The sequence below is a fragment of the Numida meleagris genome, chromosome 5 (genome assembly GCF_002078875.1).
Source record: "Numida meleagris isolate 19003 breed g44 Domestic line chromosome 5, NumMel1.0, whole genome shotgun sequence".
In the NCBI taxonomy this organism is placed as follows: domain Eukaryota; kingdom Metazoa; phylum Chordata; class Aves; order Galliformes; family Numididae; genus Numida; species Numida meleagris.
Window position 1 is genome coordinate 46,672,381 of NC_034413.1, and position 21,866 is coordinate 46,694,246.

General features: G+C 41.7%; 1 protein-coding gene across 1 annotated transcript in view; it reads right to left on the minus strand.

Annotated features, from left to right (window-relative positions):
• Window positions 1-21,866, minus strand: part of PARD3B (par-3 family cell polarity regulator beta) — a 374,909-nt gene that overhangs the window by 48,356 nt on the left and 304,687 nt on the right. Inside the window, exon 21 of the mRNA XM_021398013.1 lies at window positions 494-629. Coding sequence (XP_021253688.1) covers window positions 494-629 — 136 coding nt within the window. The remainder of the gene's footprint in view (window positions 1-493; window positions 630-21,866) is intronic.

Below are 21,866 nucleotides of genomic sequence, written 5' to 3' on the forward strand. Positions count from 1 at the left end.
TATTCCATTTTTCACTTTATGGAAGTGACTGAGGATGCATCACGGCCAGATCGCTATTGCCCTGTGAGCAGAAGGAAGGGCGGGGTAGGCATAGACTTTGCAGCTAAGCACAGTGAGAGCCTGTTCTTCCAGTGCTGTCATTAACCCAGGGAAACACTGGAGGAACTGCCAGAGTACCATAAAGCCTGCTGCAAAGCCTTGATGCCACCACGTGTGACAAAGTTTGGCAAAGACTGCGTATCTTGGACCTCAGGAGAGAGGAAACCTGAGCCTAGATCAAAGGCAGTAAATAAGCATAGTATTTTCAGCCAAGTTTTCATGTTATCAGTGTTTTCTTGAGGTAGGGGGGTTGGCATTAAAGATTTCTTCAATTCTGTAAGCCCCTCAAATTCATGGTAAACTGACACAGGATTTCTGGAAAATACAAAGAAATCAGCTTCTTCTTTAAACCCTGAACACTGCAACAGCCCTGTGCAGCACATTGTGGACATACCCAACGGTGGTCGCAATCAGACAGCTGTGTTCTTGCTTCATCGTCTTCATAGAAAGGTAAGCCCTCTCTCCTGGCCTGATGGTACTCCTTCCGTAACTTCTGGATTCGGTCAGCATTCCCACCACCTGCACAGCCACTGAGAAAGATTAAAGATGCTAAATAAAGCTCATATATGTACATACATTAAAATACTTTTCAGATGCCCACATGAGAACGCACGCAATGCCACACCTGAGACAAACCGACTGTGAATATTTGACTCCTTTAATTTCCATAGTGCCCACTGGCTCACATCAGCCCTATTTTTGCGTTCCCACTTAAAAAACTCCTAATTGTGAATTTGATCCCCCTTTTTTAAAAAAGCTGCCCCTGTCCAAAAAACTTCACAATTCCAGCACAAGACAAGAGACAACAGATGGATGCAGACAGATGGGGGAGCACAAGGAAACTTTTAACATTCCTATGAGCAGCTATAAATGGCTATCATATTTTAATAATAATGATGATGATAAGCTGCCAGGAAAATGTTCCCTTTTGCTCCCATGCTAAATGTGGAATTTCCCTAAAATTACATTTGTTCAAGGTAAAGAATAGACAATATTCACAGAGAAGCACAGAAAAAAGTTTTATCTCATAAAAAACAACCTTGCTCCCAACTATATGAAGAACAAAAACATCAGCCATGAATATAGAGGAGAGACAAAAGAGATGGCAAAGCACGCTACTAAATTTTGACACCATTTTTTTTAAAGGTAGTAATTAATTAGCAATTTGACAAAGACTCACTTCTATGCTGGATACACTCACTACAAGCTGCCTTGGTAAAGGCTAGTGGAGTTGCTTCATGGAAGGATTAAAAAACAATCCTGAAAATCCCTAGGAATTCTAGTAAAATAAAATACAGGCACATGAAAATGACTAAATTAAAAGCTTCTCCAACCTATTTGCAGCTCTTCTCTAGCCAGCACTGGGATGAATACCGACTGTGAGGCTCAGTTGCATGCACTATCATTCACAGGGAATTGCAGGACTTCTTTGTGGCAACTTCTAAACTCACACTGCTGTTCTTGCAGTGTGTATTTATATATTCTCTTAACCTCAGCTTTGCCTCACCAGAAAGGGGCTACAGAGATACAGATTTATTCACATAAACTCAGTGGAACATCTTGTCACACCGCACTCCACTAAGAGCTGGCCAGAATCTAGGTAAGCCTTTTGCATAAATTGAATAGCAAACTGAATCTGGAAAGTACATAGAGAAGACTAGACATAAACCCATCAGATAAATAATACATATTTTCTATTAGCAAATAGCAATCTAGAGTGGTGGATAAATTACTTTTGAAATTAATTACCAGTGGAGGGGAATCCCACATAGGGTGCAAGTGCAACAGAATATGCAGGGATAGAAGTGTTTCCTGGCAGCACCAGTGTGTTTCCACGAAAAATGAAATGATTAAATTACTTGTCTTCCCCAGATCCCAAGTTACCCAGCCCCTCTATTCTACAAAGCCCCTGAGGTTTCAAGCTTCTCTGGCTGACTTACTGAGCTCTTCCAGAACATCGGACATTTTTCTCATCATCTGCCAAGACAGTGCAGAAAGCTTGCACAAACATCGTGGAGTATTGAAAAAAAACAGTACATTCCCTTTTCCCTACGACTCTTTCCACAGATAAATGCCTCTGTTCCTTGCATGAATTGTTGTCAAATAGCAGAGAACCATCTCCACTTTGCAAAACACTCAAACTAAGGACTAGCTAATGGGGGATACCACTTAGAACAGTGAAGCTTGGCCCACTGTTCATGAGCAATACAATACCTGTGAAATCCCCAGACTTCACTTGTGACTACAGATAAAGACTTTAATTAGAGCTGCTAGCAGGCAGATAAGGCCCAAAGTACAATTCTGTTCCTGTTGCTTTACCAGCGCCATTACCCAAAGCTGGCCTAGCTGGGAGAAGGAAATGCTGAGATCCTCACAACAGGGCCTGTTCCATGAGCTGAGCTGGCTCCCTGCAGCTCTCTGCAAACGAAATTAGCATCTGTGACCAGCGGCCTGAAGGTCACATCCCCCTTCTACCTCCAGGTATTTTGGCTTAAGAGGTAAACTGAAAGTACTGTAAGGGTTTTTTCTTTTTTCTTTTTCTTCTTTTTTTTTTTTTTACGAAATTTGAGCTTTATTGACTCATTCCAGCAAAGTGTCAAATGTGCTCCATTTACTGCAGGTCTCCCATAGGTGAACTTCCCCATGCTTAGGCCAATCCAGCCAGCAAGTAGCTGTAGGTCAAATGCAGAGATCAAGCTGATTTTAAATATATATTAAGAGTCTGGGCCTGACAGCTCTGTCATTGGTAAACCTCTGCCATACCACATAATATATTAAGTACAAAACCTCACTGTGAGCATGAGTAGGAACATTTGAATGAAAGATAGCGGCACACGGAAAGCAAAATCTCTGTGGAAACAAGCAGCTCAGTGAAACCTGATTTCCTCCGCTCCTCTGCTGTGAGTTCTCCAGCGTCTAGTGATGGGACATTTCACAGCGCAGAGCCTCTCCCCAGCACAGGCATTCATCTGGACCCCTCCAGCAGGCTGATCATTTTCACACAGTTTCTATCTTTTGAACATCTAATCACCTGTCAAATGCGGTCAGAACTGGCCAGCAAGTCCAGAATTTGATAGGAAGGTGGGAGTAGTGGATAGGAATGAGGACGATCAGCTTCATTTTTTCAAGAAACAGTTAAAACGTCACATCTAATTTTTTTCTCCATCACCATTTACAGGCACAAAAGCAAAAGCTGTTGAAAGAGCCACATATCTAGCTTACCATGAAAGTTTTACCCACTCCTGAGAAATATGAGATGAATATGATGCCCTGTGCAAGGCTCATGAAACAGTTCTGAATTTCAAGTTGGCTCCTGACAATTATGTGAATATATGAACCACATTTGAACTCACCAGATGAATTCAATCAGCACTGTGCAAATATCGCATACATAATCTATTAGTTTACCCCAAAGAAACTGAAGCATTGAATTCAAACAGAATGAAGTCATCAGTAATAAAAAAAAGAAACCGATAAGGCAATATTAAAAAAAACAACAACACAATTTTCCAAGATTTGCAGAGAAGATCATACATTGACTGTAAACTATTCTTCCATCTGCCTATAAATACATAATTAAAAAATATTGGTTTGATCAGATAGCAGTTCTCAGACGGGGAAACAGCAAATGAATACCAGTTCAAATGTTTAGGATGCGTGACTACTTACAGTGATAAGGAACCTGAACTTACAGAAGAAAAACAAAAACAACACTCCAACCAAAGTCAATTTATATTAAGAAGAATTATTGAAGCTTTTATCCACCCTAGTAAGCACCACAGACAAATTCCTTTTACGGTAGCTTTACACTTAATGTAGTGCTCCCTCCTTTAGGAGATATAAATATCACAGTCCTCATCGTATCTACTGTAGTGCACAACTCACTACCCTGAAGCAACTCCCTGCGCTACATGGTCTTCAGAGAGCCGTGCAACCACCCAGGTGCCACTGGTCCCAGCATGCTCCCAGCCTCGGGTCATTCCTTTTATTCATGGGCTTCTCAGCCCCCCAATTCCTCCCTTGCACATACTGTAAGGGCCTTTCTTTGGAAGTAATAATTACAAAAAAAAAAAAAAAAAAAGAGTGAAAGAGTGATTATTTCATATGAACAAATAGAAGAGGACAAAGCGCATTCCCATCTGCCCTTCTGTAGTTTTGCTTTCTATAGTCCTGGAAGAAAAATCATGACACTCCAGGCTTCTGGCTTGCTGTACTGCTGACTAGATGAACTATTGCCAAAAATCCTGTTTTTCTGCCTTATACCCGAATTTGCCCAAGTCACAACGCACATTCCACCTTGCCCACTGTGACTGCAAGGAGCACTGCTGCGAAACGGCGCAGGTGTCCCAAAACAAAATGGAACCTGTACTTTGGCACAGACGTATTGTGAAGCTGCCTTTAACATTGTGTAAAATAAGACTGTGAAATTCCATCCCGTCATCTCTGAAGGGCTAGATGAGGAAGCACCATAGCAATAACATGATATTCTCAATATGACAAGTTATTTTTTTCTAAGAACCAAAACATCATCATCAGCATTTAATACAGATGGCTCAGGCTGTACACAATAAAATCTCCCCTCTATTCTCCCTCTGAGTAGCTAATCTGGATTTCAATCATTCAGGTTGAAAATGTCATTTTTTAAATTAATGACTTCTTACTGCAGCTCTCTAGATAGTACAAAATTAAAAGCAAGTGTTGCATGTACAGATGACGACAAACCACTTGAAGCTGTATATAAACATACATTTAAAGAGGCAATAAACATTTTGTTTCCAGTGGTTTTCCTAAACACATTAATATTGCACAGGGCTTTTTTGCCATCCACTTACTTCAAATGCTGATTTCACCCAGCTGACTGTCAGCCTCTAAACAAACTACTTGTGCTTCCATTTTTTTTTTTTTTTTAAAGAGTCTTTTAGTGAATTTTCCATTAACAAACAAACCCAATTTAATTCACAGACTCAAGAGAATGGACAATCTTCCATTCACAATTTGCTGTAAAACAAACCTAGTTTTATATCCTGAAGGGAACATACTGGTCTGCCCAGATATACTATGTAAGGGAGTCCAACAGAGCATGTAAGAGAGTATTTCATTCAGGATAAAACTTTCATTCTGGAGTTATAACAAATAAACATTCTGGTACGTTACTCTTATCAATTCCGGCCCTTGTCTTCCTGCTCTGAAGTATCACTCTGCTTATGAAGATATTTCTGCAACCTCAACAGTAGAAAGGAATAAAAAGAATGGTGGAAAGTGACAAAAAGAAAATCAATGATAAGAATGTAATTCTACAGTATTTCAGCTTTCATCTTTGTCAACCACTGAGGAAGAGAATTTTGCTCATATGCACTTGAGTAAATTAATTATACTGCAAGAAAAGCCCTGTCAGAAAAACCTTGTTGGTACCACTGACATTGCCTTGTAAGTCTGGGAATCATCTGATGTTCAGGCAGGGCCAGCTTGGGTTTCAGCTCTGCACACCCAGCTGGGGTTCCAGTTCAAGAGCCATGTCTCTCTAGTTACTGGATCCACGCAAATGATTGTATTGGTCTCCACAACACTTGCTTTCTTGGTCTGGGCAGGAATATACACTGTGCATATCAATTATGGACTTCACCAGTGTCAAAGGAATCCCAGCAGGACACTTGACTAGGAAACCTGTGCAGAGTGGCTGGAAGTAAGACAGTGAGCCCAGTCCCGTGTAGACCCACAGAAAGTCTACATGGATGGGCTGCCTCGAGAAGCAATAGATGGATGTGATTCTCTCTATCCTTAAGTACATAAATACAAAGCCAAGAATCACAGATGAACTACAAGAAAGCAAACTACACTGAAGAAGCTATTTACATCTGTTTGAGTTTATTTGAACTTGTATACTTAAGTCTCTGAGTCTATTTTACAGATACTCTGCATCTGCTTTACAATACTTAACAAAGTCATAACTGTCTTCCAGCCTAACATATGCTGTCACCTTTCAATTCTTTAGGCTAACATAAAAGCAGTACAACCACTAATGTCCAAAAGGTCAAAGACTCCTAGGGCAGCACATGACTACCATTTGTCTGGATGTAAAGTGAGTCCTATTGACCCTGTAACATCTCTGCTGACCCCTTGACATCAGGAGCTTACTGAAGAGAAAGAAGATGATATTCTTAGGTTGCAAAGAAAGAAGGAGAGTGAGCCTTGCAAGATATGAATTAGCAGAGCCATTAACCTTTTCCTTCCCCAAATAGCTCATAATATGTTTACAGAAGCCTCACCAGAGCTATGTGTGGACTGAGACCAACAGATTTGTATCACTTACAGTTTTTCCAAACTGTTTATAAAATACTTCTCAGTGGCTTGACATAAAGCATCCTTTTATGTTTCCCTCCTTTCACATGACATACAACACCTTTTCCTGTTTGCCGTGGCAGATGGCCTAGACATTCATCTGAACACCATCACTTCAATCCAGGCCACTTCTCACCTCTATTACTCCCTTGATAATCTATATACAGTTGGCCAGAAATAATGGGAAGTATAGCCTAATTTGTTGCTTTAGGGAAATTAAGTTGGCCCACTAAGGTTTAACTCCACCATAACAGCAGATATAGTGTATGCTGCTCCAAGAAGGAGAGATGCTTTCTCAATAGCAGACAGTTTGTCATCTTTACTTCAAAGGCTTTTTTTTTTTTTTTCCCTTCCCGGTGTGTTGTACCTCATCAAAAAAGTAATCATCAGCTTTTAACTAATAATAAAAAAAGCCGCCTTCCAGTTTGGGCTGGTTAATAGCAATGCCTGTTTCTGGCAAGTGACCAGTTTATTGCCGTCTCGCTGATCTGAGATGTGCACGTGTCTCCAAAGGGCTGGGAGAGCAGGGAGATTAGGGACTCGGCTGCTGACAACAACCAAACTCTCTATAAACAATACACAATGAAAATAATGAAAAACAGATTTTCCTGGTATTTTCAGTAGCCTCTAGACAATGAAACAGATTCTGGTTTCTTCACTAAAGATGATATCAATTATGCCTTTTATCTATCACAGAGACGTCACGTGTAAGGCATAATTGAGGGCCTTCTCTCCAAGGTAATTTCTTTTGGATTTACACGGCAAAGTACTTGCCTTTTTTGGCACTTTGTATTACAACACGACTTGGGAGGGGGTATTTCACTTTCCTGATGTAAAGCAGCTGGCATACTTACAATAGATAGGTCACATCAACAGACTGAGCAGTTTTTCAGCCCTCCAACTCCATTTACAGCAGCTCTAACAATTCAACAAAGCACTCTGAATGCTAAACTCTTGTGTGGAAATGAAGCTCTATTCCTTAATGGCTATCACACCTGCCTATGACTGGCAGACAGTTTTTTTCATTTGCAGACTCTTGCTTTTTTGCACTACAGTTTATTAAACCTACCACTAAAGCAGAAATAATAAGTGCTCTACAGACTTTCAATGAATTAACCATTCAAAAGTCCCTCTGGAATTCCCTTTAGCACACACAAAGCAAAAGCAGAGGGAGAGAAGGTGACAATTCACCACAGTCTTAATTTCTGTGCTCCCTTGTGAGGGAAGAGCGAAGGATCTGAGAATTTGCTCACAGCAGACGATGCTGTCCACATTCTAAAATGTATTTTGAGGAAAACTACAAAGCCAGGAATAACTACCCATTTTCTCCCAGAAATTACCTCTAGAAGCTTCACGCCGCTTTTTTTTTTTTTTTGCATGTGTAAACACATGCAAATTTGTGCCACTGGCAGAGTGGCAGCAACGAATCCTCTATGTGGGTTGTTGTTATAGTATCTGGCCCAGCTAGAAATAAGGCACACACCTCAACTCCCACGTTTCTGCGTCTGTAATCCCATTACAGATAAAGTTTATATTAAAATTAATTAATTAATCTCATCTGCAAAGTATCAGGGAAAGTCATAGATCTCAGTCGATATGCGTCCTTATTATAAAGTTGGGTTGTTGGTGTGGTTTTGTTTTTCTTCTTGTGGCATTTTTAATGAATGATCACTATGAGGATAACATTAATCCAATATTAGAACTTTTACGGGAAAAAAAATACAGATGTAATTTATCTTTTTTAACTGTCAGCTGCATTTCTAAAGCGTTAAAATCTGTAGCTTCCAGCAGCCTTTTGTCTTTCTGCCATGGCAGGAATATCTTGGACAGCTGTAAGAGCTTTGTAAGCTATCTTTCTCAAAATCCATTAGCTAATTCAAGGAGTCTAATTAGAGCTGCCATTTTGATGGAGCATACTGAATGTTCTGTATAAACTAGTAACACCATCAATGTTTATTAAAAACTGCAAGAACCAAAGCTCTCAGTTCCGCACAAATATTAATGGACAGATACACAATACTTACTGAAATATAGACAGCGATATGTCCACAGGAATACACACAGGTATACTCAGAGTAACAATCCTGTGTGATGCGTTTATTCACAATGGCTGAAAACCCAGGGACAACTTTACGCAAACTGTTGAAAATGGACTAGCTTCCATTTACAGTGTCCCTAAGCACATTAAAGGAAGCAAAGTATGCTAAAGATGATTTGTTTCTCGTGTTTTTCCCGAGCAGTGTGCTGACAATTTGGAGGGTATTTTGAGCTTACCTCAAGAATGCTCTCCAGCTGGAACTGCTTTATAGCTTCTCTTAAACTAGCCACTCCAATCACCATACTTTGTAGACAGCCACACGTACTGCAGTACTGCACTGTTTAAGGGCATCCAAAGATTCAAAGCAAATTTGTGCTGCAGAGCTAAAACTCAAATTCTGCTGTAGACAGCAACAAAATCAGTGAAAGGAGCCAGACATCTGGAGCAATGCTCTCCTACATTCTGCTGTGTAAAGGCCCAACTACAATGAAAAAGCGACTCTCATGCAGTGATACAACACATGAAATACTGACCATTCTAAGAATCTATCAGAGACCTAATTAGGTTAGGCTGTACAAGCATATGCCTTTGGCTGCAGAAATAAAAAGTTTTCTGGCTACTTCACAGCTTCATTTTTAACTTGATACTTCATAAATGAACTGCAGAAAACCTCATATGTTACCATTTCAATCTGACGTATGCTTTCATATGCATCTAACGGCGCCTGGATTCTATTTATATATACAACTGAATATACGTGCACAGAAAAATCATCGGATTTGTTACAGAAAGACAGCAGATGTTCTTATTAAGCCACTGGCACATACAAGGTGAAGCATGGAAGCCTTATAAGGAAAACATTTAACGTTCTAACTACAAGATAAAGAAAAGCAAAGCTAACAAATTAAGTTATTTCTCCCGTGGTTTACTAGCCGTGAGCGCAAGGCTCAGCAAAATAAAAGCACAGCTGAGCAAGCCTGAATGGCTCCTACAACACACACAGCCTTGCACAGAGGAAAGCATAATCCATACGTACTTTTTGGATCATCCCAGCTCCAATATAAAGACCCAAAGTCCCCTTGTTCTGAGTGTATACTGACATGACACACAAAGCATTGAAAAGACGTGCAAAAGGAATGATCTTAATCATATTTTCTACACTGCAGTAGCGGAAGAGGGCTTAAAATTTTATGACAACTTATCACAGGGACAACCCTGAAGGGAAATTCATTTTAGCTCTCTTGATAGGATAGCATTTCCAACTGATAACTGAGATCTGAGCAGTTTCACAGGAACATGCTCAAAAGTCAAAACAACAGTTACCACCAGCTTCTCTCAGGAATTATAAATGGCAAATCAATCTTGTGGTTATTGCTCAACAGAAACCCTGCCAGATGCCGAAGCAGTTGACGAATTTTGCAAAGTTCTGCTGCCTTCAAGGCACCCTGCCCACTCCAGCAGCACCTCCCTGCCCTCCCTCCTGGGCAGCCCATCATGCAGCTGGGCTCTGCACAGTGCGCTTGCTTTCCTCTCGTTTGCGCTGACTGGGGAGCGCACATACCCTTCGGCTAGCTTTCATCAAAAGCTCTGCATCAACAGAATTAAACATTTTACAAGCTGAACTGTATTTCAGAGAAATATTTCTGCCCTCAAGGGCCTAAATTAGCAGTGTAACTTTATTACCTTTTATGACGCAGCCCATGGAAGCTCTTGGACTTCCAGGCATGCACAGCTTCTCTCACTCCTTCCTATTATGGCTGCAGTTGTGCTGCACCTCCAAAGGGCTCCCACTTTTCTGCTTGAGGAAGTGGAGGTGGATTTTTAGGTTTTGAAGGTGGAATGTATAGAACCGTTCCTTTTCAGTAACTATATTGAAAACCATTAAATCAAAATGGAAAAAAAGAACAGTCACAGAATCTTCACGCTAGGCACAATCATTTCCTCATACATCTCACCTGGAAGAAGAGGATCAAGCCTGTACCTTGCATTTGGTTGGAATGTCCCAGACGTGGTAAAGTATGTGTTCTTGTTCAGGCCCATGTCTAGGCCTGAATGATTCCTCTCCTTTCTTCCAAATGAAAAGGAAACACTGCTCCTCATTCTTTGTGTTTCTCTATCTACATTTGCTCATGTGGTTTCAACCGGTGTGTTTAGAGAGACAACTTACAAATCCTTTCACATCTGTTTTCTTTTGCTCCATACATTCTCCGCTCTCTCCCTGATGTTCTGAATTTTCCCTTTGTTCTTTGCAGCTGAGGATGCCAATTTCCTTAGCTCCTTACCACTTCCCATACAAGTGCATCCCTGCCCTGCGGGCTGCTTGAGCACAGAAACACCTTCCTTGATGCATCTGGGTCAGCATTTCACCTTCCAGCACTCCTTGAGCTCCATCTCCCAGAAGCATTTCCCAAAGCAGACTGCCAGTAAACAATCAGACTGCTGGTGGCTTGGGACACCCAACATCACTTCTTCCTTCCTGCATTGTTTCATATGCATGTGTTCATACATAGCACATTAACGGAGCATGAAGCTTGTAGCACTAAGGTATCAAAAAGAAAGACCTCCCTCTGCTTTGGTACCCACCCACTGTCCCCCATTCTGCCCTGACCCAGCTCCTCCCATACACTTTCTTTATTCTCCCCAACCTCTTCTCTATCCCAATGCCTGTCCTTCCCCTCCATGTCATTTCTTTGGATTTTGCCTTCACCTTAGCTCACCCTTCCCTCGCTGAAAGGCGGGTCATAAGGGCAAGGAGACACAGATATATGGAGGGCTCCACATCCCTTACAGCTGCACGGGAACATCCAGTCCCTACAGCCAGGAGAACCTACTGCAGGGAACATGTATCTAAGTTCAAGCAGTGCAGGGCTAGTGCTTTCGGTGAAGTCAGCAGCCAAGTTTCCATCCTGTGTGTAGGAAGTATTCTCAATCTTATAATTTAGTCAAATTGTCTGTGCTAAAAGGGTGGCAAAAGACACAGCCTGGTATAAGATTGGGCTGTGTTTCCTTCCTAAATATAAAGCCCCTGTTCCAGAGTATGGAAAGACTACACCTTCCTACTGAAAGAATCATAAGCTTATTTTTACTTTTCAAATAGACAAAACAACCCTCGTCTTCTTCCTTCTGGCCCCCCAAAACAGCTGTCACCACGTGCCACAGAAATTCAGCTCCAGCACATCTCCTACATGGGTGTTTTCAACCCAAACAACTGAAAGCTGTTTATTAACAGGAGGAAACAGTTCTCCAATGGAAGTCAGGCCAACACCTCCTGTTGTAACTGCAGCTGTATGGGTTAGCGTGGCTGACCCCAGTCTGCCTTCCGGTACTACTGGCCCCAGGTCCCTACCTTGGTCCACCGGCCCTGCTGGCTGCCCGAGGCCACCACAAGCACCTGGAGGCACAGCCTGGTAAGGACAGTGCTCCTCCTGCATGTGCTCCAGATTAAGCTGTAGTCAGCTTAATGAGAGACTTAATTGATGAGTGCTACTTCCTTCACTTGTCCATTAAGATAAGTACAGCACATGGACATTTCAAGCCATCAAGATGAGAAAATGCATTAATTTTAGTTTTCTTAGAGCTGTTAATAAATCTGACACTGTCTGGCAGTTTTATTCATTTCCTACCATTTGACAGATACTGTGATCGCAAGTTACTGAAGATGTTTTTCCTCTGAAACTATCACTCTGGTAATACAAGACAGAAGGAAACTTTATCAAGACACCAAGAAGCTGGTCGCTTTTATTTTTAACTTTGTGTAATTGGCTTGTGAGCATCTCTTTATGTAATCAAAAAAAAAAATCCACCTTGTGCTATTAAAAGTAGGTATACACACATTACAAATGATTGTATTACAGCAAATCACACTGCGTATTTATCAGTGAAAGTTTGTATTCCTCTTGTATAATCAGCCTGGCTTTACAGAGAGCTCTCTACTGCAAAAACTCCTGCAACTGTTTTCTTCCTCTTTTTCTCTCTCAAATTGACATTTGTATGGAATCAAGAAAAATCTTCCTTGATAATTTTTCATTACTAATGGATTTTTTTGGTATGTGTATTTGGGAGGAGGGAAGGCAAAGGGCAGGAAAAAGCAGCTTTAAGTGCTCTGCAAATGATCCTCCCGAATCTGGGCCTCATAAATCCTATCAAATGTTATATTTCATCAATAGACTGGAAAAGCTTTTTTCTCTGCAATGATGAAGCCTAGCTTTAAAATTTATGGTTTCATTTTAGAAATGGACTATAAAAAGAGTCTGACTTAGCTGTCTATCAGCCGTAGCTGACATTAGCAAGTTAGGTGTGGACTTCCTAAGTGTTATATGTATTTTTTATTTATACAGATGTATGTATGTACACACAGAGATATATGAGGACATGTATATCATTGTGGGCTTATGCATGTATAAATACACAGCCTTTTTTTACCTTAAAAAAACAATTTCTTCCAATGCAAGAGGTATTCAGCAGATTAGATTGCAAAGTGATAAAAGCCTCTAGACCAGGGCTGGCTCGGAGATCTGCAGCAACACCAGCAAATTGCATTTTGCTGCCCAAATGATAGAGATAAAGTAGTTTATTCTGTTCTCATCTGTGGGGTGCTAAAACGCAATTCAGCAATGGCAGAGCAAGCTTCAGGGGGAGGCAGCAGAGATTTCCATAGGCTGGGCAAGGGAAGAAGGGATGAGGATGGGAATGAAGCAGAATTTTTAGAGTGGTGGAAGATGATTAGTACAGGAGTGGGACCACTGCTGTGTGCTGGCCCATGCTGAGAGCACAGATCCTGTTCCTTCTGCTGCCACCCCTGATGGGAACCATGTGGGTACAGCAGCTGCCCCCTGCAGTCAGAAAAGCTTCCCCTGGCAGTGGCAGCCTCTTCAGGTGGGAGGAGAGGATGGTCTGCATGTGCCCAAACACCCACTGCTCCCCTCTGTCACCACCAAAACCGCAGATCTGTGGCTGTGGACTGCTGCTTAGTTCTCCTGCACTACGTAAGCCTCAACTGTAAATTTCTCATAGAAGCATTGGTGCTGCCCCAAATCCTCATGCCAAAACACTTGAAAATGTAAACCTGAAAGTAACAAACAGATAAATGAGGTAAATCAGCTGCAGTCTGAGAACACAAGGCTCTGCTCTCAGTGTAGGGCAGACCACCTCTCCTTTTGCCAAGAAGACCTTGTTTCTTAAGTCAGGCATTTAATGATGGATGATGCGAACACAACTGTGATCATGCTGCTAAAGCACTACCAGAAGCAAACGGAAGAGCAGTTCATCTAAATTTCATGTGGATGGTTACCACTGCATGTTGCCATCCTTGTTGCTGGGCTCAGATGTTAACACCAGATCGGTGGCAACTCAGAAAAACCCAGAGGTCCTGATCCTTGTTATAAAATGAGGAGAAATCTCACACTAGGGAACATGGCCCAAGCTGACAAGGGAATACTAAAAGCAAAAGCACGGAAGACAAGGGGACAGTAACTAATGGTAAATGTATTCTGAGCCAAGACCAAGGAACCAAAGCTCTCCTGCTATTGCCTCTATTCTGTAACAGGAACAAGATCAATGCAGAAAGCAACCCTTCACTGATGCTGAGGATGCAGCATTGGCACCCCTGCAATACATGCTCAGGGTCCTGGCAGAGGTGCCCCACCGCAGGGCCACTTTGAGCACAGCAGGAGCCCACTGCTTGCCACAGTCAGTGACGGCACAGCAAGGGACATTTGTTTGTCTGGTATCATCAACCAGGGAAGCACGTACAGAAAGCATCACCCATCCGCACTGGGCAACTCAGCATGTGTTCTGGTTCTAGTGCTAAGTTTCCACTGTAGGTACACAAAGCACCATGCTTGCACCGATTTCTGAAAATGAGAGGAGCTGAAATTGCCTGTATTTTCACAAAAGCATATTTGTAATAACAAAGGGGAACTGTATTACGCCTTGATCTACAGACAAGATGTCGCTGGAATTCTGTTTTTTTTACTGGAAGGAGGCACATTAGCTGTGTCACATAATGTAAATGCAAAGTACTTACAAAAATGAAGATACTGAAACAAAATCATGAAATGCTTCATATTCATACAGGTTAATCCACTTTAACAATCAAAATCAGGACACTAAAACAATGATGACACAACAGTGTTTTCAAACAAACACGCTCACCCTACAGCAGACCAAAAGTAATTCAAGCAGCTACTTTCTTTCACAGCTTTCCTGTATATTTTTCTTCGAAGGTTTCAAAATAATCAAACAATTCAGCTTTCTCTACAACTCTTGGACTTTTTCAAACCTGAATTAACTCTTCTCTACATAAACCTTCCGCAAAGAAGCTCCTGGCACTCTTCCTATTTTTTAATCTTTTTCTTACTATTTCTTAATTTCTTCCCTTTTAAAGATCTTTTCATTTGACTTTTTTTTCCTAAGGATTTTCTTTTTTGTTATTCTTTTTGCTTTACTTGCCTCCTTGTTTTCCTCTCTCTTCCCTGAGTCTTATCTCCAGCTTTTCTTTTTTTTTTTTTTCTTTCATGTTTTGCTTGAGCTCTCATGAAACTCTGACCTGTTTACAGCAAGAACCTGTGGGGCTCAAGGGCTAATGTTTTACCCCTTACTCACCATCCTGTATCTGGCTGCAGTCAACAGTAACCAGAATTCATCATCATCAATGGATTTTCACTGACATGCACTGTATTTGTTCACATAATGGCCCCACATATTGCCTTTGAAATGAGGGTGTGACCATCCCGAGGTGTATTCCCAGGAGCCAGTAATTGGCATTGCTGCAGGACATGTTTGCTTAGCATTTTGAAGGCAGAATTGCAGAAAAGCATGCTTTGAGGTTCTTTTGGATGGTACTGTGGTCTCAGCAGAGCACATCAACATTAACCCAAGCAGTCACCTTTGGATTAGAGCAGGCCATCCGCAGGCCGGTTTAGAGCGCAGGAGGGAAGAGGCCCAAGTCTGCCTCTAAGAGGTCACCAAGCCCATGAGGGCACTGACCTTTCCAGTGTCTGCGGTGACGGCCAGGCCAATCGCTGTGGGCTGGAGGGACCTTGCTCCAGCAGGAGAGATCACCTATATCTGCTGGATTTTTCCTGTGATGGTCAACATCTGAAAGCCCCATGGAGGTGCATTACCACTCACTTAACCACAGAGACCATGAGATCTTTCTTTCCATTACTCTTCAGCATTCAAGTATATTCTCCATTAATATACAAAATTACTCTTTTTTTTTCCATCTAATTCACTGCTCCCCATAGGATAGCAATTAAAATTGATTGATGAATACAATACATTTACAAGCAAAAGAAGGAACAAAGAAGCCTGCTCTCCATCCTGTCCCTCACCAGGAGAGGGTGTGAGGCATACAAAGCAAGGACCCTCAGCTCCACTGGCATGCAGCTCAGGAACCAGAATGCCATTTCCACTCTATGCCTTGCCTCTTTGCCAAAGATATGGTCCCTACAGCAGGCACTTGGCTTTGAACAGCTACACTGGGGCCCTCACTTCCAGTTTTGCATTTCCACCCTGCATCAGGTGATTCTGTCCAGCCCTGCTGCTCAGCACCCCCAGCTGCAGAAGGCACTCACAGGCCTCAGGCAGATGGGGGAAACACAGGCCCTGCTTCTTGGGCCTCACATGTGTGTCACTCCCAAACATACCTTCAGATCTGACAAAGTCATGCCTCAGACAGATCAGCAGATATCTGCTATCTGAGTTGTGGTTGTAGGATTGGGATGGAAGAGCACTCTGCCAGTCTACATTTTACCACAATGATAAGAGCACTGTTCAGTGCTGTGTAGAGCAATTGTGGAGACAGCAGTAAAGAACAACTCATCACACTAACCAAAGTCTTCACCCTTAATCCTGGTGCAGAAGCAGTCTATTTTGAGACCTTAGGAGAATACAGATGAAGGCAAGAGGCAAATTTCTTGTAAGAAAATACATCAAGTTTCAGGGCAAACTGAATGTTACAAGAATATGAAGTCTACAGAGTGTTATGTCTCAACTTCTAAGCTGTCACCATCTATAATGGCATAGCTGGTCTTCCAGCTAGCCTTGTCAGCTGGCCATGCTGGCCACCAGCAGAAGAGCCATACAGAAAAGAGTGTCCACAGCCCTGCCTCTGCATCCGAGCTGCAACATGCTCTGCGGCAGCAGCTCTGTGCTCAGAGTTCAGAGAGATTCCCACTGCACTTGCTTAAGAATTTCTGAAATTTGTGAAGAGATTAGAGCCAAACTCCCAGTCCCACAGAGGTTAGGGAAAATAACAGAAAGTTGGTTAGTAGCTTTAAAACATTAATCGTGACTATTCACACTAAAACCTTGCTGCACTGAAAAACAATCCATCCCCACAACAGTGCATGCAGCATACACTATGAAAATCTGCTTGAAAATAGACTAAAAACATTTTATCCTAGGATTCCAGCACCTAGATATAATTTTTTGTTTCACGGAGGCTGTGCAACCATTCCTCCTCTTACATACAACTGTGCATATCAGCGTGTTAGTGATGCTTTTGCAAAGAGGGTTTGACAACAATAGAGAGTCCCCAGCCTGCTAAATAAGAAGTGACAACTCCATTTGAAAGCTGTCTCTGGATGTGTTTTATGTGCAGAAATTATCTGTGACAGTTCAGATCAAAATAGAGTTTTCATTTCATGTGGGAGGTAAATGGACGATAGAATAGGTTACTTTAAATGCTGTAGTCTAGTTCAATTAATGTTTCAGACTTTTTTTTGGTATGGATTTCTTCTGTACTCTATGCTCTAAACTTTGGGGTAAAATGACAAAAAACTCATTTTGTCAATAGTGTGATGCAAAGAACAGGCTAAAGCAGTTAACAAAAACAGTCATGTAGAAGTATGGCAAAAAAGATCAAGTTACAGTAATCTGGCTGTGAAACTAATAAGGATAAAACAAAAAAGAAAACATCACTTCATCATTCTTTCAGAGAGAACCAGGCACAGGAATCACTTCTGATTTCCCAGATTTCCCATCTCAATCAACAGAAATTTTGCCACACTGATGGAAAGAGAACTCGCACATCAGTCTTCTTTCTGAAGAACAGATACAAATCCACATTCTATCATTTGCTTTTCAAATGGCACAACATAAATTTGCAGTTTCTAGCTTATGTAACAGTGACAATGACACACAATTTGTACTTTTTTTAAAAAAATGTCAGATCCAAAATATTGCTTTGGCCTCTGATATAAGGTTGCAGATTTTCATGTTTTCCAGAACATCATACCTGCTGTTTTTTTCAAAGATATGCCCCATTAAGTACCAGCCACGTTACCATATCGGAAATAAGACAGGATACAATATGAAAGCATTAATGATTTCATCTGTTCTTGTATCCTTTTATGTACTGTGGCAACTGCTGCTATCCTATCATGCACAGTGACTACCACGTGTTACTTCCAACAGCTATAGCAATGAAGCATACGCCACTGAATTTATTTAAGTATGTATGTAATGCAAATGCAAACTGTCAAATCTCTACCCAGTAAACACAAACTCACATTTGTTACCTATAAATCGATCCAGTTTCCTGACGCATTTTAAAGAAACCTGTTCCTTTGTGGTCGGGATCGCCTGCTGTTAGTTGAGCACAACTGTGGCTCAGCTGTAAAGGTGGAAGGAAACTGTGTGACTTCAGTGCCCACAGCTTCCTAGAGATCTTTCAAAGCTGATGAGGAAACCAGTACTTCTTAACAGTGCTTTTCTGATGTCAGCACTCAGTTTTGCTAGGAGAAAAGCTACAAACCCACAAGTGAATGCTTCATCCAACTAGGGCCCACAAACTTTACATAATCTCTTTTGTTTATGCCACACACCAAACAATGCATATTTTGAAACTTTTCTGCCAAACAGCATTTTTTCTTGGCATGATTTTCAATTTTTACCCACTCATAAGAGCAGGTGTCTATATGCAACATTTCTCAAGCCCAGGAATAAGGAAAGTACTTAGAAAGCACGTTAAAATCATTTTCCTAAAGGCAGAGGACAGTAATTCGATGTTCCATGGGCATCACAGAAAAAGAGACCACTTCTATAAATGCACTGTGCTACTAGAAACATGAACCAAGACAAAGCATTCAGAAGATATCAGACCTCAGTTTTTTTACTGACCAGAGACTGAATACTGGTAATCTTATTCCTCACATGCAGGTTTCAACACAAAAGGGAAATTAACATGTATCTGCGCACTGCGGACTTCAAAAGAAAACCACCAGAACAATGAAGTTGCTCAGCCGTTTGGTGTATTTGCCATGGCTAATAGTAATGAGATAGTGGGCAGAGTGCAGATAAAAGGCTAAAAGGTATGAAGGAATACTGTTAATCATTTCCAAAGCCACACAGACACGTAAAAAATACCAGTACTTAGACTAATGAGAGTAAATTTGGGGAGGAATAGCCGAGCACTTATCACATTTAGATTGACAACCTATTTGCAGAGACGCTCAAAGATAGAGAATGACTTCTGCCTGTTCAACTCGGGAGCCACAACATGTCACTAAGTGCGAGAGACCTTTCAAGCTCCGTAGCAAAGAGGTCAAAGCATCAGCACTGGTGCAGACATTGGTATTTACAGAGAAAAGGAGGAAAAGATCAGTTCCTTCCCCCCAGTTCCCTTTACTCTCAATCTCTGAAGCAGCTGCTGATTCAACATTGCCATTGTCCACCACGGCATAAAATAAATGCCTCCTGCTTCTTTCCAAGTGAGGGACAGCAGAAAATGCCAAAGGAAGGAAACAGCACCTTACTCGGATGAAGGGCTGCAGATCGTTTGCTTGTAATTTGAGTACTAACAATACAGAACAATGAGGAGTGGGCTCAGCGCTGCTTTGCTGCTGTTCCCGAGCGCTGCTCTGCCACTTCTCACCCTGCTGCTGTGCCGCACTGCCCTGCGAGGAGGGGATGTGCTGTGGGCAGCCTCCCTGGGAGCAGCACAGGGGCAACCCGCATCCCCTGGCCAGCAGCACACACAGGGCATGCGAGTGCTCAATTAAAGCGCTCTTTCAGCCAATTGAGCATTATGGTGACATCGACACAGAAAACAGCTGCAGCCTCCCTCCCCACTGACAGAACACATTTTAAACCTGTTTCCATCCCTCTGAAGGTGTGCTGTTGCTTGCCTTTTCAATTGCTAGGCTGCCCGACACTTGCACTGGAAACATGTCCCATGCTTTAACTTAAAGAGCCGGTCGCACAATAATTGGTTTCCATGCATTTTATGTAAATACCATAATGATCATTTGCAGTTGATTTCCATTTACAAGGTAATAACCGTAACCAGGACTAAGTAGACATCAAAGCTTAAGGGCAGAAGTGTTCACAACTGATAAACTCCAGAGCTGAAGGACATTTTCCAGTTAATACTGGTTTATGAAGAAATGCCTCTAAGATACTATTATGCTGAAAAAAAAACTATTTAAGATTAAAATCTAAGTGAATGGAGAAATTAAACCATAAATATGGGTAATCAGAGACCAAACAAGAAGATGATGTTTGAAATGTTAAAACACTAGGCTGGCTCTTTCTTGTTTCTCTTCACTGCTGCCAAGTCTCTGGAGGGAAGGGGTTACCATCTCCCAGTGAGAGGATTCAGCTGAGGAGGTGACGCTGGGGGAAAGTCACAATGTCACACTGAGTGACTGCCACAGCAGTAAGGAACTGGAGCAAAACAAGAAAGGGAAATTAATTGAAGGGGACATTTACTGCTGTACAAGTATGTTAAATCTATTCAACTTTTAGCACTTTCTAAAGGAATTTCACACTCAATCCTCTTGCATCATCTTCTTATCATAAGTTGTTTTTTTTTGTTTTTCTCTGCTTCAGTTTAATTTGGTAAAAAATAAAAAATAAAAAATGAAGGCAGCTACTTGTTTTGCAGGCAGCTGGAGAGTGTAAAATCTTCCATGCAATCACCTCCACTGCTTTCTAACAAATACCCCCCAGACATCCAGCACATGCCAGTGATAACAGAAGATAACTACTGTGCTTACCTGAAGCAACATTATTTCCTCCTGTCCCTCTGTCCTAATGAAAGACCTCACTTTCTCTCAGATGCAGGCCGCAATACAGTTAAAGACAAGTTACTTGTTTCATTCTTTATGAACACCGCTCTCCACAAAACAGTCACAATTCTCTTAGACCATCCCAGGATCAATACAGGTACCTTGATCAATGTCAGCAAATGATCTGTAGCTACATGGCCTGCCAGTGAAACTGTTCATCAGCCCTTGCACGTGTGAGCTCCACGTGGCGCCAGGTCTCCTTCCAGGGATGGAAGGGCAGTCACAGAGGTCCAGAGTACATACCAACTTAACTACATCAGAAGAATGGAGCTGACGAAATAAGTGTTTTTGTGGCATGCAACGACCCCTTGCATTACTTTCTCTACCAGCGGACTTATTTGTGATCATGGATTGAAAAAGCACGTCTTAGAGATTGTCATCGACTGCATGCTCTGCACAGCTGTCAGACAATAATCACCATTATTCTCTTTTTATTCTGCATCCGGTTGCCTATTAAGCCATTTCCATCACATCTCTTCAGTCCTCCCAATATTTTTGCTAGCACAATATTGAGTGAATTTCAGCTTTTCAAACAACTTCAATTCTTTGTTTTCTGTTAACCGTAAGCTCTGGTTCATGCTTCTGCCTATTCTTGCTGCCAGCAACACTGCTTACTAAGTACCTGCGTAACCTTTCACCAGCAGCATCTCGACCTCACTAGGGAGCAAGCTTCTGAGCTCTGTTTAAGAGCAGTTGGTTTATCCTGGTATTAGATGCTTGAACCCTCCACAAGTAGGTTTCCATTGACTCACTCCCAGGTCAGATTTGTGGCCCTGTTAGATCCTATGTTTTACACTATCTATATCTTATATTGAGAGCTAAGTCATTTCACTGAAACAAAAGAATTAAGACTAGCAAAAAAAAATCTTAAAGATCTGCGAGTGTAAATCCCCACTAAATGGAGACTGCAGGAAAATCAGTGTAGAAATAACCTGTTCAGAAAATGGCAAGAATTCCCTGCATCCTCATGGATGCTTACAGAGCGCTACAGTTTCCACTGCAAGTTGAACTGTGTGTTTCCACTGTAAGTTGAACAGTTGAGCTGCGTGAGCACTGTACAGACCCAGGCACTTAGCCTGGATGCAAGCAGTTAAACTTTCACTATTCTTAAAAAATAGCGTGACCAAAAGCCAATAATTTATCTCAACAAAGTGAAAAGTCAGGGAGGAGCTTGCTGTGAGCTCATGCCATCACTTGGAGTCTGAATGTGTGGACGCTCATACACGAGTCTTGGTATGTACAGACAAAATCCCACACCCTCATCTACTGATTGGTTTTACTAAACCAAGATTATTTCTGCAGTGAAACAAAGAACC